At 36.2% G+C, this 17018-nt stretch overlaps 1 protein-coding gene and 2 pseudogenes across 2 annotated transcripts in view; 1 reads left to right on the forward strand and 2 right to left on the reverse strand.

The window, feature by feature from the left end:
- LOC146168241 (dipeptidyl peptidase 9-like) overlaps positions 1-17018 on the forward strand; it is an 89323-nt gene that overhangs the window by 50118 nt on the left and 22187 nt on the right. For both annotated transcript variants that reach the window (XM_083388825.1, XM_083388835.1), the window contains exons 8-9: positions 418-670; positions 8259-8418. In XM_083388825.1, coding sequence (XP_083244951.1) covers positions 418-670; positions 8259-8418 — 413 coding nt within the window. The remainder of the gene's footprint in view (positions 1-417; positions 671-8258; positions 8419-17018) is intronic.
- LOC146168242 (protein FAM200A-like) lies at positions 12119-13032 on the reverse strand (annotated as a pseudogene).
- Positions 13073-13643, reverse strand: LOC146168243 (zinc finger BED domain-containing protein 5-like; annotated as a pseudogene).

Raw genomic sequence — 17018 nt, forward strand, 5'->3', positions numbered from 1 at the left:
ATTTTGTTTTTTGTGAAGCACTATGATTACCAAGGGGGTAATCATAGCAATTAACCCTGGTATATACTTCTGTTAATTAGTTTTCGTAAAACAATTAGTTATAGTTTTTCATTTTAGCGAATAGATTAAAACAATAAACTATTTTTTGATTTTTTTTTCTCTATAGTTCGTGAAAGATAACATTCAATTAAGCCTTTTAAAACTGTATGAAAAATATCTAGTATTAATGCCCATTTATATTCTGCCTATATGTTTTCAAGTGACTTTGCCAGTTATTAAGGTCATTTCACTTTGCTTAAACCACGTGCTCAATATACGCTGTTTTTTCAATGTATAAATAATATAAATTCTAAATTACATAACACTATACCAAGAACATACTGAAATCTACATGTTTTTAATTTACCTTTTGTTTAGCATATGGACTCAGCTTCTTGATAGAAAACAACAGAAAACCATGATTGTGCATATTCCTGTAAGCAAGTTTGATCGAATTGAAAATGATGATGACTTACATATGATGAATCCCTTAACACAAATAGATGACATTCTTTCGGGGCAAAATACATCTGATGTTGAGATGAAAGACTGCACATCATCTTTGTCAATGGGATCACCGCATCATTTAGTCAAAATTCTCTATGAGGAATCTTCAGATGTTTGGATTAACGTATGTAAAAATATACCTGTAGTTAAAGATACATTAGGGTTGTTTTTGGATAATTTTGAAAGTTTAAGGTTTTCTTGGCTTTTCCCATTATATGGAAAAAATAAACAACTTTGTGAAAAAATGAATTGAAAAGAAATCCTTGTTGATTATGCACATGGTGCCTAAAATTAGTCGGGAGAAAAAAGCTCAAATCATGAATACCTCATTGTGAAATATATAATAGCATATGTTTTACTATTTACAAAAATAAAATTACTGATTTTTAAGACTCCAAATTTAAAAGCCCTGAACCAAATTTAAAAGCCCTCAATCAGGATATTTTTCACACCCAAAGTAAAAATTCTGACATTAACAGAAGAGTTTCGAGGGTGACATTTTTTTTTTGTTCCATTTAAATGGAATTTTGACATGTCAATTTCCCATTCTGTGTAGGTCCTCAAACTTTGCAAGATTTCGCAAAGATAGATTCTTATCGTAACACTCGTCAAATTTGTTAGAAAGCCGTCTGCAAATTTCCGTCCTAGTGCTGTCATATGTTGGGTTATCGTTAACCTGTCTGTCTTATGATTTTAGTTTTGTGATCATTGTTTACTGAGATTTCAAAGGGGGATGTCAAGACTCCTAGACACCCCCCATGCTATGCCGCTGGTTGTAATGTACACCCTTGAGTCAAAGACTTTTCTCATTTACACTTTTTCTGCACATATATGACATAGCGTTGGTGCACAACCTAAAAAGAACAGAAATCAGACAATCAAAAATGTGCCCAAATTAGTTTTATCTAAGCTAGGAACGAGCACAAAAAATCCCCAAATTAGATTAATTGAAGCTATCTGCGAACACAAAAGTACCCAAATTAGCGTTAAGCTATGTATGGACAAAAAACTCCTTAAATTAGTTTTATTCAGGCTATCTATGATTAAAAAGTGCCCAAATTACTTTTATTTGAGCTACATATGAACAAAAAAGTGCCCAATTAGTTTTAATTGAGCTACGTATGACCAAAAAAGCGGCCAATGTGTTTTTATTAGGCAACATGCAAATATAAAAGTGCTCAATTTAGTTCTATTGGAGTTACATTATGACCAAAACATTGTCCAAATTAGTTTTATTCAATCTACATACAACCAAAAATGTACCCACAACATTTTTTTGAAGCTGTGTGCGAATAGGTAAAACAAAAGTATAAATTATTCATGCTGTGGGCTCTTCATCAATATATTACGTTATAACATGTCCATATAAATCTGCCACCCTTGGGTATTATAAAAATGTTATAAAAAGGTAATATGGCAATTACCATGGATACTGCCCATGTGGTAGCTGTTATTGTTCAAATTGCATTATATTCAAACTAACGGTACCAAACTGCATCTAACGAAAGATAAAATATAAAAATGAAACTTGCCTAATGTTGAAACCGTTACAGTAAACGCGTTATTTTGCAAACTTTGCCTAAACTCATAAACCCGGTACCTGTAATGTGTTACTGCTTGCTGTTTAAACAGCTGCAATCAGCAGGGTAATTGCTTTGACGATTGCAGCAATTTCCAGTTGGCGGCGAAATCAGTATAAAATTTGGTATTACGCATGTCGGACTCGGACTCGGGTAGTTTTATGTGTTCTTACTCGAGTCCCGACTCTGACTCCAGCAAAACAAACCGACTTCTCAAGTCGATTCCTATTCCGCAGCCCTGCTTGCAAGTTGTAGATGAAAAGTTGTTGGTTTTATTAGCTCTTTTATGTAATCTGTAAATATTTTTGATTTGCTTTGTCCGTCGTACGGATGTTTTCATTGTAATGAAGAGACGGAGCAATATGCGCGGGAGAGCACGAGAGGCTTCGCAATAATTTTAATTAATTTATCCCAGACATAAAAATGAGTCCCTTTATTTTCAGTATTGTACTCACTTGAAACGCGATATCGCTTGGTCGTTTGGTCGTTTGTGTGCCGGACTTGGTCAAGCGTTGCGGGATTTAAACGCCCAGTGGTCAAGCAATTATCGCACGTATTGCAGCAGTTTTAGCAGTAAGCATTTTAAACGTGTTATGCATTTTTCTTGCGTTGACAACTTTGATCAAAATAAGATTTCGCCCTCACGTCTTTCCTGGTTATAATGACATAAGTTGAAGCTATTCTTTTAGTTGACACAACACGCAACATTGCTTTTTTGTGTATATTATAATTTTGCATTGTACACTGTTTTGTCAAAATAATGAACCTAAAATTTTTATCTTCGGAAAGTCCTAACACTTTTAAGCATTAAAAAACAGCATGAAAAGTTATTTTGCAAATAAAAGCATATATAGATAATTGCAATAATTTTGTAAGTTATTACTACACAAGGTTTTTCATATAAAGCAAGTACTTTCCTATAACACAAAAATACAGTGCTAAACACAGATTTTTGACCTAAAACATATCTTCAAATTAGTAGAAAAGAAACAAAGATTTGCGCGTATCGCAAAAAAATGTTATTGAGTTTTGAGAAACATGGCCCGGTGTCTAACCTCTATGCACAACTTAAATCCTTGTCAACTGAACTACCTTGTTTAGACAAACTAAGCCTAAATCCGCCATAAAAGATGCAAATATGAGTTAGGCCTAGAGAACTAATTAAAATTAGTAGCTCAAAAACTTGCCAATCACAAAATCACGAACCAAATTTAAAGGACGGAAAAGTCGGACTTTTAGACTTTGAAGTCTTGGACAATGCACTAATTTGATTTAATAAATCTGCTTATCAAAATTAAATTTAATAATACTTGCCAACCCGAACTCAAATGCTAACCAGCACCTCAACCCAAATAATGTGGGTTGATTTTTTACTTATATAAACACTTTCGCCCCTAATAAATCAATGTGTGACGTAATAATCCTATATAACCTGGAAGAAAAATTATCTTATGCCCACCCAAGTTTGGGCTAATTCCCAGTGTTCAAATAATTATTTTGGTAGGATCAAGTATTATTAATTCTTTCTCAAAATTTTTTTTGTGAGTTTTCATCCAGTATTATCTATTTATCTCTGCCGGGAGTTTACCTAAAGGTCAAATTAGTGCATTGCCGCAACCTCAAGGTCTAAAAGTCAGACTCTTCTGCCCTTCGATGCCCTAATTATCGTAGACCTTTTTGCATTGAAACTGCACTAATTTCTGACGGATCGGATAAAACTACACCTGCATGTAATTTCAAAGGAAAGCATAAGATGCCGAATATCGGCAGAAATCATACCAGGTGTAACATGAAACCATAAAAATTACTACACAAAATATAAAATATTTATTGCAGTACTTGCGACGCCCTGAGAATTTGCCGGCACTCTATTTAGGGGAAGTGCCTCCTCTGGTTAAGAACCACTTTTTCGGCACGTATATATCAAAGCAAACTAAATAGGACACGTTTTTGGTTGTATGTAGCTCGAATAAAACTAATTTTGGCACATTTTTGTTGGTACCTAGCTCGGATAAAACTAACTTAGGCATTTTTGTTCCATACGTAGCTCGAATAAAAGTAATTTGGGTACTTTTCTGATTGTACGTAGCTCAAATAAAATAAATTTGGGCACTTTTTGTTCCGTACGTAGCTAGGATAAAACTAATTTGGGCACTCTTTTGTCCGTATGTAGCTTGAATAAAACTTATTTGAAACTTTCGTGAAGTAAAACTGGCGTACCTAAAGTATTATATGTAATAATCTTTGCAAAATAGTGATAATGTGGGCTTCAGGATACGACTTTCTGCGTCCAGTTTGTTTACGTTTTGATGCTGTCTTCGGATTAGATTAGCGCTTCTTTACCGTTGCGCCGCGGAAGGCTGCCAAGTGCGCTGTGGACAAACCGAAAAATGTACTAAAAAATATTAAACATGTATTTTTTTAACATTTCATAAAAACTAGCAGGAAATTTAAATGGAAATGCCGGTATACCCCCGCCAGGTGTACCTGGACTTGAATTACACTATCTATTAAGGTTATGGCGTTTCCTCAAAGTAGCTTTTTGCTTTATTACACTTTCATTAGTAATATAGATCAGTGGTTGTAAACCTTTTTTAGCTTACGGACCGGTGAAATTTCAAAACAAATTTTGCGGACTGGTGTACCTTTAAAAATCAAAATCAACCCAAAATGTAATTATGACAAAATTATGCAACTTAAAAGCTGGAAACTTCAATTAAATTGGCAATTTTCTGCTGTCTTTCTTATATCATACGTGGTATACGAAAGTTTTTCACATACAACTATCTTAAAGTAGAAGACTACAACGACGTGTAGCCTACTTATAAACAGTTGGGCACAACACTGCGCATTGTAACCCACGGTAGGTCCAAAGTAGACAATTAACTTTATGTTACGTCACAATGCTGCAAATTACGGAACTGGCGAAGTTCTTAATTTGGTGAACAAGTTTTTAACATCTTGCATTTTGCAATTGAGAAAATACTAATATATTTGACGGACCGGCAGAAAAGTTGACGCGGACCGGCGGTTGAGAACCACTGATATAGATAAAAAAAATCTGAGGCCCGCCTGATTCGCAGTTGTTCTAACATTTTAACAGCACAATTCTTAGTTAACATTGTGTGTGCGGCCCGCAGAGACCTTTCTGAGTTTGCTTGGTGCCCGCAACTAGAAAAGGTTGCCGACCCCTGATTTAAAGTTTATTTTTTCCAGGTAATGACATAACCTGGTAAAATATTGTAGGTATCTATAAATTCCTATAGTGAATGTATGTTAGACAACCTAAAATATGACGGACAGCTTATCGAAACGAAAGTGAAGACAATATAATGTTAGACAACGATTAATATAACACTTTACTGTAAAGTAAGATGAGGGGGGCGATATGAAATATTATTGAGCCCAAGGGGGCACTAGTGTATAAAAGGTTGGGAAACACTGTTTTAGAATGTTTATGGTTTCAAGGCAACACACTGTCACAGAAAAATTCATCTTTATTACTTTGTCCAAGATGTTTGTAATGACTATATAAATCAACAAGTTGATTCCAAGTATTGATCAATAGTTCAAATTGTCGTTTTTTAGTCAACTTGTTTACTTGTGGACATAAGGATTTCCCAATCATTTTTTGCAAGTAGTATTTCATCCAGATGAGTTCTGATTTTAATTTATTGCCAACCCTGAATGCCGTGTTCAAAATAATATTGCTGTTAATCATGTTGCGACTTTATTATGGTTTTGATCTCCATATCATTTACCTAATGTGGGGCTTGCCTTTGTTGTTGTTCACATAAAGCAGTGATTCCCAAACTTTTTTTCTCGCGAACCATTTTGAGCTTTTGTACGGTGTTCATGTACCACCTAAGTTACACCTTACCAGAATATCTCAAACTTTAACTCAGTGGTTCTTAACCTTTTTTCAGCCGCGCCCCCCTTTGGTAATTTTCTCATGCCTTGCGCCCCCCTAATATTTCGACATTTTGCAATTAAATATCACTGAGAAAACAGAAAAATAGTGAAGGAAGGGGTTGTTGGTCGCATTTTGAAAAAAATTTTGAGTTTTAGTTGGTCGAATTGGCTAAACTGCAACCGAAGAGGCGTTTCGCATTGGGCACGCAACAAATTGCGCGAGCTCGACACATTGATTTTATCAAGCTGATTTTGACAAACGTGTTGCGAGGGCATTTACTCCACAGTTGTAAGAGTTATTATGTCGAGCGCAAAAAATGTCAAGCGCAAATATTAAACATTGCGTTATCGTGTTTCAAAAGATGTAACGACACACAATACAACGGCAATATTGCAAAACAATACAGTTTCGCGCAAAAAAAGTTCGACTCCCCCTGTTGCTATAGCCTGTTATCATATATAAAATATGGATGAAAAATAGTCCGAAAGGGCGATAGCTTTTATCGTTTATCTATAAGTTAATTTAATAGGACGGTGATACCATGGATTTTCTAAAAGGGAACTATAAGATTCGCGCACAGCGCGAAAATTTTTGCAGTTTTAATGTTAAAGTTGGCAAAAAACAGAGTTTGTATGTTGACCATTAAAATCACTGCAAAAAGTTAAAATATATAAAGTCGAGCTCGCGCCCCCCTTAGAATTCCTTGGCGCTCCCCGGTTAAGAACCGCTGCTTTAACTATTTTAGCATATTATACAAAATAAAATGAGCATGTAAGCAGAATTAAACTTTACCAAACGCCATACCAGGAAGACAAAGAAGCCAAAATTAAACAAAACCCAATTCAATGCGATAGTTGTTTTTTCTTCACCAGCTGGTCGATACATACGACAATACTACACCGCTCACTATTAGTTTATTACTACATATATATTAAACCAGCTAACATTTAGCGTTTTATTATCTTGAACAAGATAAGTGTTACGTCATAAACGTGCGAAACCTCAAGTTAAAAGTAACTAAAAAACAGCACGGCAAATTACCCAATCTGAAAGTTTAAAAAGTTTAACGTTTTCGAAATTTATACGTATGCTGAAGTTAGTGGCGTACCATTTGAAAGACTCTCGCGTACCACCGGTGGTACGCGTACCACAGTTTGGGAACCACTGACATAAAGTTATGATTGTGCTTGTGGCACCACAACAGCATTACTTAACTTCCCAACTCAATTGAAGCTTGGATCACACAGAAGCACAAGAAACATTTGTCATAAATCTGATGGTATCAATTACAAGATAAGTATGCCCCTGCAACCAATCACAACTCGAGAATGGACTATAGCCATAAGACCGAGATAAGAACAACACCAACGTCAGAAAAGAACACACTTCGTATTAAGGCCAAAATAGGACTAATACCTAATTAATGGTATTAGTTCAGTCAAAATCAGAATAAGTCCTAAATCCGTCACAACAGGACCTAAAAGATCAGAATCAGGCCTAAACAACAATTTAACTAACCCCAAATCCCACCCCTAAGTACATCCCTAACTCCCCTAATAATTGCAACAAAACAGTGGCGATCTAGGGCGTCCAAACGTTGTCACCAAAACGGCCGATGCCAGATGCCATACCCTATCGTCCCATACCCTCTACCCACAGGTTTGGGCATTAGTTTGGCCTTTTAGGACTTCTTTCAATGAATTTAGGCCTTATTCCAATGAATTAAGGCCTTATTCCGATAAATTTAGGCCTTATTCTGATGAATTTAGGCCTTATTCCGACAGATTTAGGTCTTATTCAGACAATTTTGATCTTATGCTGTATTGGATATTACTGCATATTTGGCTGTATTTTGTCGTTGGTCTTAATACTATGGTTTTAAAGATTTTTCTGCTTTTTAGGTCTTATTGTGTGTTCCCTACAGAATATTAGCCGTGTTGCCCAGGTTTATCTTCTTTTTGCAGTTTTTTATCATGTGCAGTACTTTGGTCAATTCCTTGTTGTGTAATTGCGCAAGCTAAATTGCATGCTATTTACTTATAACTCACCTTCAGTCGTTAAACTTAGCATAAATTTTTACAGGTTAACAAATTTAAAACAAACTTTTCCTTGTGGGCAGCACTCGCACATTGGCGAGCTGGCGAGTGCAAAATTTTAGCCATACCATGTACATAAACCAGAAATATATAACTACAGTAACAAGTAATTGCACTGTGCAGGTTCACGATTGTTTCTACTTTTTCAACAATGATTCCGCTGATGAAGTTAGTTTTATATGGGCAAGTGAACAAACTGGATATCGGCATCTTTATTACATACAATGTTCATTAAAAAAAATAAACAGCTCAAAACGGCACAGCACTGGCGATTTGGTGTCAAGTAAGTAATTTTATTAAATATAGTGATGTCTCATAAATGACGTTTTAAAATTGATACGTGATATTTGAGGCAAAGAGTACTGCAGATCCAACATTAGTTTTAAATCAGAAATTAACATATTGTTAAATTTAAGGAACAGTACACAATTTACCGCACTGAATCAAGCTTCATTTTTTTTTTTTCTAGCTAAACACATCAATCACTTTTTCTAGGGACAAATGCAAAACATAAGTGTCAATTAAAATACTCTTTAGACTTTTCTGTTCTAATCAAGTTAGTCACTTAAATATATTCTCAAAAAACTATATTTTGCCACACAAAGAGAGGCACCATAAGTCTATAGAAATAAACAAAACAATGCGAATATTACCTTGTAGCATAATAAACCTCATAACTATAAACTGGTAGCAAAGTAAAAGTAAAACCTACAGTAGAACTAAAAGCACCATTAGTGGCATAAGTAAGCAAAAATATAGTTTAAAAATTATTGATTAAAATTATATATAATTAAAATTGCACCATCCTACTGTCCAGATGTTGGAAGTAGCAATCAGCTATGTTGGTAAATTGCTAGAAAAGATAAGATAGGTGTCAAAAAAGTATGTAAGACTAATTGTAGCGGTCCGTTGTAATACTACAAAATAAAGTAAACGATGTAAAATAAAACACAAATATTTAAAGGCAAAATCATTTTTTTAAACATTAATACTGGCAGGCGCGTAGCGTGACCATTTCAAAGGGGGGTGTCCCGCAATTTCAACTTAGGGAATTCCCCTATTTTCCGTCTGACTGTAATGAATAATGACGTCATAAAAAATAAGCAGAAACACTTAACGTCCAGCAAAAGCGCACATGTGCGTCGTATGAACACCTTTGGCGGGTACGGGCGGAGCCTGAAAATTTTTACGTTTTGTGTATTCTAGACGCTAAAAACCGCGATTATTAGGAGCTTACGGCTCTTTAAATTTGTCTATTTGACGTTAGAAAAGTACAACACTCCGTTGACTCATTCACGTCCGATTGGCACGTGATTTCAATTGTGCGCGAAAACTATTAGATTGTGGTGTCAGACCAGGCTCTGTGACGTGTCAGTCACAAACTGTTGCACTTCGTTGTCAGCAAAATTAACGCTGCTTATCAACAAATCTGGTGATATTTGGAGTTTAGTTTCGCCGATTGTATGAAACGTGGCTTCAAAATCGCCCTTTTTAAACTCGGTATAATTAGTAAATTATTTAGCTGAAACTGTACGAAAAGGAGTTAAATCTTAGTCAAGCGATAGCAATATTGTTCTAGTGCACAGTGTTTTTGAAAGTTTGTCAGTGAAAGCACGAGTTTTATCCAAAAATATGACATCTCCAGAAAGAAAGAAGCAAAAAGTAAGAAAAATCACATCGTATTTTGACACAAGGAGTGTCAGTGGTCGATTAGAATTGCCAGAAACGAGCCATCAAAAAGATAAAACACAAATCGAATCAGCGAGTATAGTGTCACCTCAACAACAATCGTCTGGAACTGGATCTCCAAATGACATTGGAAATTTCGTTGGAGCTAATATTTCGAGGGAGACAAAGCGGAAACTTTTGTTCAATCCGCGGATGCCAGACGAAACTTACGTATTCCCAAGACTAGAAAGAATGAAAAACAACAAAATCTGTTATGTGTCCTTCCATGCATCATGGCGCATCCTTGGCTTGTTTACAGCGATGTAGTGCAAGGTGCATTTTGCAAACATTGCGTTTTGTTGCACCGGAAAAGGCAGGAGGGTCATCCCTAAAGCAGCTCGTCAAAACGAAGGTAATTTTCGCGCACTTTTAAGATTTCGAACTTCGGCAGGGGACACTTCAGTCACAGATTATTTGGCTCAATCCAATCGGGCTGCTATGTATTACAGTCCACAAATCCAGAATGAAAATAATTGCACGAGTCAAGAAGTTCGTTTATTTTAGTGTTTTAGCCGACGAAACTAGCGATGTTTCTGACATCGAGCAACTTTCGCTAGACAGCTTAAACAAGTGGGATTTAAATTCAGACATGACGCGTGGCCAAGGTTAAGACGGCGCCGCCAATATGTCCGGAAAATTTAATGGCGTACAGGCAATTATTGCACATAAATGTAGTTTACACGCCTGTTTTCTCTACGTCGTTGAGAAGTCTGTTCGTTTTACCAATAAAATACATATGTGTTAAAAGGCCTGTTTCAGATTACTTGAGTCGGTGACGGGCGAAATGCCAAATGAAACAACGATAACAAGCGGTGATTAACGGCGATAAGCACCAACCTGATTAGGCGGCCGAAGTGTTTTCAATGCCAGGTGCAATGTTTTCCGATGTAGCAGCAATTACGGTTTTATTTTTGTGATCATTGTTTACTGAGATTTCAAAGGGGGGTGTCAAGACTCCTAAATACCCCCCCACGCTACGCCCCTGAATACTGGCATGAACTTTACTATGCCATTTATCTTTAGCTATAATATCAAAGATTTATGAAGGTTGGGTGCAAATTGTACAAGAAACAAACCGGAAGCAACGATTTGTGAGACAAATAACTTTTATGAAACATAACATAATGATGTTTTAAATCAGCCTTGCTCTAGTTGCCATCGTACTAGTGATGGGCACAAAAAACTTGCTTTTTCATTGGCCCACATATTGTTCGTTACATGGGCGACATGTGGCAATATTACTACCATGATTGTGACATAAAAGTGACTCATAAAGTTTTAAGTGACTATGCTTGGTCTTAATCAAAATGGTATATTTAACCATACTATTATTTTTATCAAAATGACTGAAATGTTCTCAATGGCCACATTAATACGACCCATGTTAGATGCTGGAAGCATAATTATTGGTCCATGAACAAGGCGTTGGTAAAGTGTCCATAAGTTAGCCAGTTTAGTCTGTTGTTAATAAGCCACTGTCATGTTAGGTTTTTACATCTGTTCCTTTCCTGTGAAGTGTCATTAGTAGGGCGATTATTTTTTGACATAAAAAAAAGTCAAAATTTTGTCAAAATTTACACTTTAGGTCAAAATTTGTCAAACTGTTACAAAATACCCAGCGTCATGTTTTTCTTTGGCATTTTGATAGCTGTTTGTCATTTTGAAGTGACAAAAACATCAATTAAGCATTTTTATGAATTTTGCATAAACCTGAAAAAAATAACTGATTTGTGTTCGACAAACATCAAAATTCTGTGGTTGACGATGCCAAGACACTAATGCAGTACTTTATACAACAATATGATGTTTAAATCAATGTATTTCTAATATGTCCAAATTTTGTCAAAAAAATAAATTAAGGTCAAAATTTAAATTTTTTGGGTCAAAAAATAATCGCCCTAGTCATTAGATAGGATTCTGCATTGGAACAATTGGCGTGCACCAAGTTGCCAACGAACGAGAACAGTTAACTGTTATGGGCAATTTTTCGTGAACACAAAAATAACAGAATCTTGACAGCCTTCTGGTGACAAGCATTTTGGGCCTAAATCTTCATTTGTTTTGCACCCCTAAATTTAAATGATGCGTTCGCCTAAGGCAGGGGTTCCCAACCTTTTTACGTTCTCGTACCACTTGGGCGCTCTGTACTGCCACGCGTACCACTTGCAAAATAACTAATTTGTCGAATCATATTTTATTAAAAAGAATAATATTAGCCTACTAAAATAACACTAAAGCACCATAACTAAATGAATTTAATGAGATATTTGTTTTTGTTTACTGTCCACTAATTCGTCGATGCACGGTGTAAAGTTGCTAACAGCGCATCGAAAGTCGTTTCCTGGTGCACCTAGTCGGTTTTCAATTTTTTGACTTAATGCTCCCTGCTCGCATTCCCACGTTGAAGGGAAAATCAGTAGTTGTGGAACAGCATGGGAAGCTAGTGTTGAATATGAAGAGGCCATTCTAAGCCAGAAATCTATTTTAAACATTCCTTGTGTCTTGTCTTTGCTGTCTGTTCCTCTTGAATGTCAATCAACTCCTCTTGTTCCCCAGTCCCAACAGGTAAATCGGCTGGATTAACTGAGAAAGGACCAGTGATATAAGCACAACTTATTACATCTGGAAAATAATGTGACAATTCAGCATTAAATAATGATAGATGGTGAATAATTTCCTGGGAAAAATCATCACTGATTTCCATTTCAAGAGCTGACACAAACCTAAACATTCCATAGCGCTTGGTTTCGAATTCCTTGTCCTCTAAACTTTTTGAAAGTCGTGATCTTTCTCTTTGAATAATAAAAGTAGTTCATCCCTCATTTCAAAAAGACGCTTTGTTGTGTTTCCTCAGGAGAGCCAGGTACTTCTGTGTGATTGAGGAGAGAAGTGTGGTCTGAACCTAGGTCTTCACAGAGCACCTTCAACAGTCAAGTATTTAAAGCCGACGTTTTAACAAAATTTACAATTTTGACAACTTTGTTCAAGCACATTAACAACTTTGCAGGCAGAACCTTAGCGCCAAGGGCAAACCTATGTATAAAGCAATGAACACCTGTGACGTTTGGTGACACAGCTTTAACATGAGCTTGAAACCCAGACTTTCGGCCAAGCATAGATGGAGCCCTATCTGTTGTGCATCCAACAAGTTTTTCCCAATCCAATTCATTTTTCTTTAGGAAGTTATTCAGAATGTTAAAAATATATTTTCCTTTTGTTGTAGTGGCCACCTCATGGCTCAACAATAATTCAATTTTTACCATCTTGTTCTGTGTAAAGCGAATGTAGACAAGTAGTTGATAGCAGTTAGTAACATCTGTCGATTCATCAAGCTGTAGTGCAAATCCCAAACTTCGAAGCTTTTACTCCTGCAATCACTTGGTTCGAGATATCAGTTGACATTTCCTCGATGCGGCCTTTCACTGTGTTGTTGGACAGAGAAACATTGTCTAACTTTGCAAGAGACTCTGCAATTGTATGCGTTTTCATGTTTTTAGCCACCAAGAAAGCGACTTCATAAGATGCCTTCACAATGTCTCTTCTGCTGCATTTGGCATTATCCTTACGCTGCCGCTTCACGTTCTCTCCCAATCGCTGGAAGTAGCTCTGATCTCTGTTCATTTTATGAACGTGGTTTGTTTTGAGATGGCATTTGAGCAGGCTTGGTTTCATAGACGCATTGGACAATGTTTTCAGGCAGACCACACACTGTGGAAAAACTTCTCACTCTGAGATGAAACCATATTTTACGTGTGCAGTATCATACTTTCGCTTGGGCATACAAGGTTGAGTAAAAAAATTAACTAAACTAAATACAGAATAGACAAACCTTCAAATGTGATAATCTAAAGTTGGTAACAAATTGGTAGTTTTTTTTTGCATTTTCGCTGTTCACCTTCCTGCATTATCACCTTACCACCTGTATCGGTACTTTCATAGAACTAGCCTAGTCTGAAGCATGAACTATCTCTTCAAATGTTGTCAGTGAACATTTTATTCAGAACTATTTTTAGCTTAGGCTATTTGTAGCTTAAGCTATAAAACAATAGATGATATCTATCAAGAGCAATCATTTGAGATAATTAACGCCCACTGTCCCACAGCGTTGTACGGCTTTTCAAAGCAACTGTGCTCCTTGTTGACAATTCACATGACCTGTATTTTGACGATCATAATGATACGAAACAACAGGAATAGTTATGTAACAATAAGGATAGGCTTCAGGAAAATTTGTTTTTGTAAACAAATCCAGATAAACAAAATATCAAGTTGTGAATCCAGGTTTTTGTGAAAAAACGGAAGCTACTCGCGTACCACCTGAAAGACCTTCGCGTACCACAGGTTGGGAACCCCTGGCCTAAGTAATGTATCAACCTTGCTATGTTTAGGCGATCAAGAAGGCTATTAATAAGTTAATTAATTAACAAAAATGTTTGATGTATGTGCAAAATTTTTTGTGACATAAACAAATATATAAACGGCATGCTAAAGTACAACCTTGGGCCTGAGAGTGCACATGTCTGCTTTCCTTACTCTAAAGGTGTTATGGTACATAGATAAGCTGTTTTCAGGCGAACTTATGTGGAAACATGCAGCTCAAAATCAGTTTGGGAGAAATTTTTCATATACGTTTCATATATGTATCGAATTTCATAGAAATTGTTTGCCGAGGGTAGGGTCACACAGTCAAGTGCAACATGCCATAGTATGCATAGTGGTCAGCTGAACAGCTCTGCTTAAAACAGCGACAAATTATAGCAAAACAGGCCAAAGTTTGCGCAATGCGCGAAATTTTTTTTGTGTTTACTTAACTGAAACAGCAAAAAATTGTTTCCTTAGATTGAGAACTTGGCCTGGTACATCTATGCCCATACGAATGTCATGCCTGTCCATTTAGCAGGATTGGCGACTATACGGCAAACACGTATAACAATTCTATGATCGAAATTGGGTATTTTTTAAATAATAAACAATCTATATGCCTAACCTTGGATTTTCCTTACTAAACAATGTGCTTCGCATTTCCATAGCTTAGAATGACACAACAAAATTATTATAGTGCATAAGTTTCCTACATATTCTACAGTTCAAAAAAATAAATGTGGCTAAATGTTTGTAGAAACAACAAGTTTTTTTTTTGTATAATTAATTTAAAAAAAAAAAAAAAAATATGTATATTTTTAATAACATTTTTTGCACCAATTTCTTCGGTTTTCTGGCTCATTCTTCGGCCGACATAGTCGCCAAGTCGCCAGCATTATGCCATACTGTGTCTTGCAATTTTATATTTCAAACAGGGAAGCTCGCCCGCTAAATCCTAGGTCCTGCTTCTAATATGTTTGTGAATTGTTTAATAATTGTCAGAACTGACAGGTGTACACCGAAAGCCATTGCAGACTCACCGAATCTGTTGATCTATGATGCAAGCAGGGCAGGCTAGAAAAACAACTAGCCTGCAGTGAGGTTCGAACTCATGACCTCCGGTCAAGCCTGGACCGTCGCGCTACCAACTGAGCTATACAGGCTCATAGAGGAACGAGTCGAGAAACAACCATACGTTAATGCTTGCAACGGAACTGACAGGTGTTTAGAAATTGGCAGAATGCTGGAGACTTGGCGACTATGTCAGCTGAAGAATTGTTTAATATTTTAAAAAGTACTCAATCTGATGTTAAAATTGTTTTGTGTTTGCAGTTTTACTTTAAATGATTTGGCAAGTACTCCTACATTGAGTTAAAAATGCAATCACTATAGTCGCCATTCTTGTTACATAGACAAATATGACATTCGCATGGGCATGTTGAGGATGTACCAGGTCAATAAGGCCATGCTTCTTCACCTAAGGCTTAAAATATGTGTCTGGCTGTTTTAGTTACGTAAACGCAAAAAGTTTTCGCACTTCGCGCAAACTTTGGCCTGGTTTTGCTATGATTGTGTCTTTTTTTAAAGCAAATCTATTCAGCCCAAAGGAACTATGCATACTATGTCATGTTGCGCTTGACTGTGTAGCTCTAACCTCAGCAAACATCTGGTTTTGAGCTGCATGTTTGCACACAATTTCGCCTCAAAACAGCTTATCTATGTAACAGTTTTGGAGTAAAAAAAGCAGACATGTGCACCCCCAGGCCCCAGGTTGCACTTCAGCATGCCACAAAAAATTTGTAAAAAAAAACAAAAAAAAACAATCACAAACTTTTTGTTAGTTAATTTACTTGTGAATAGCCTTGTTTATCGCCTAAACATAGCAAGGTTTATACATTCCTTAGGCGAACACCTCATTCAGGTTTAGGGGAGCGACCAAAAAAACGAAGAATTTAGGCCTAAAATGCTCAATGAGCACCTTGGATTGCATGAGCACAATTACCACTATACCATATTGCAGCATTTTCAGCCTTTTATGGAATTCGGTGTGGCAAAAAACAGTTCATTCCCGTCCACCGGTTTTCCGACGTTATGACTGAAAAATGCAATAGCCTACCTTTTTTTCCATGCAATTACAGGTTGTGACAACGTGTCGGCTTTACTAGGGAATGGGAAAAACAAGCGTTGAGTTGCTGGCTTTCTTTTAACGAAATAGACAATGTTTTTTCTCATTATACTAACCAACCTTAAAAACAACAGAAGAACAAATGAGAGTGTTCGAAAAGTTTGTGGTTTGTGTTTTTTGAAAAAGTCGCAACTCAACTGGAATAAATAAATTAAGAAAATAAATGCTGGTAGCAAAGGGTTTGTCCATAGATAGACTACCACCAACAGCAGCGGCTTTACTAAACCATTTTAGAAGGGCAGCATATCAAGCTGGTTACGTTTGGGGGCAGTCCTTAACTCCTTAACTTTTTTAGTAACTAAAGTGTTGTTTTTTAGATATATCGTTTGTTTGGCGCAATTTCTTGTTATATTTAATTTTTGTTGTATCATTATTTTATTCACTGACTTTAACATATAATCTTGTTTCATATATCATTACAATTGTATTTTGGCCGACATGCTTCTTTGATTTATCACTAATTTATATCTTATTAACTTTCACAGTATTTTTTATCTTTTGATTATTAAATTACAAAATAGAGATCTTGATGTATCATGTATTGTTGATTTAGTTACAGCCTACATGCACCTACAAAGCAAAAACATGGGGCATTATAATAGTCTGCA

The sequence above is a fragment of the Ascidiella aspersa genome, chromosome 1, assembly GCF_963924565.1.
Source record: "Ascidiella aspersa chromosome 1, kaAscAspe10.2, whole genome shotgun sequence".
In the NCBI taxonomy this organism is placed as follows: Eukaryota; Metazoa; Chordata; class Ascidiacea; order Phlebobranchia; family Ascidiidae; genus Ascidiella; species Ascidiella aspersa.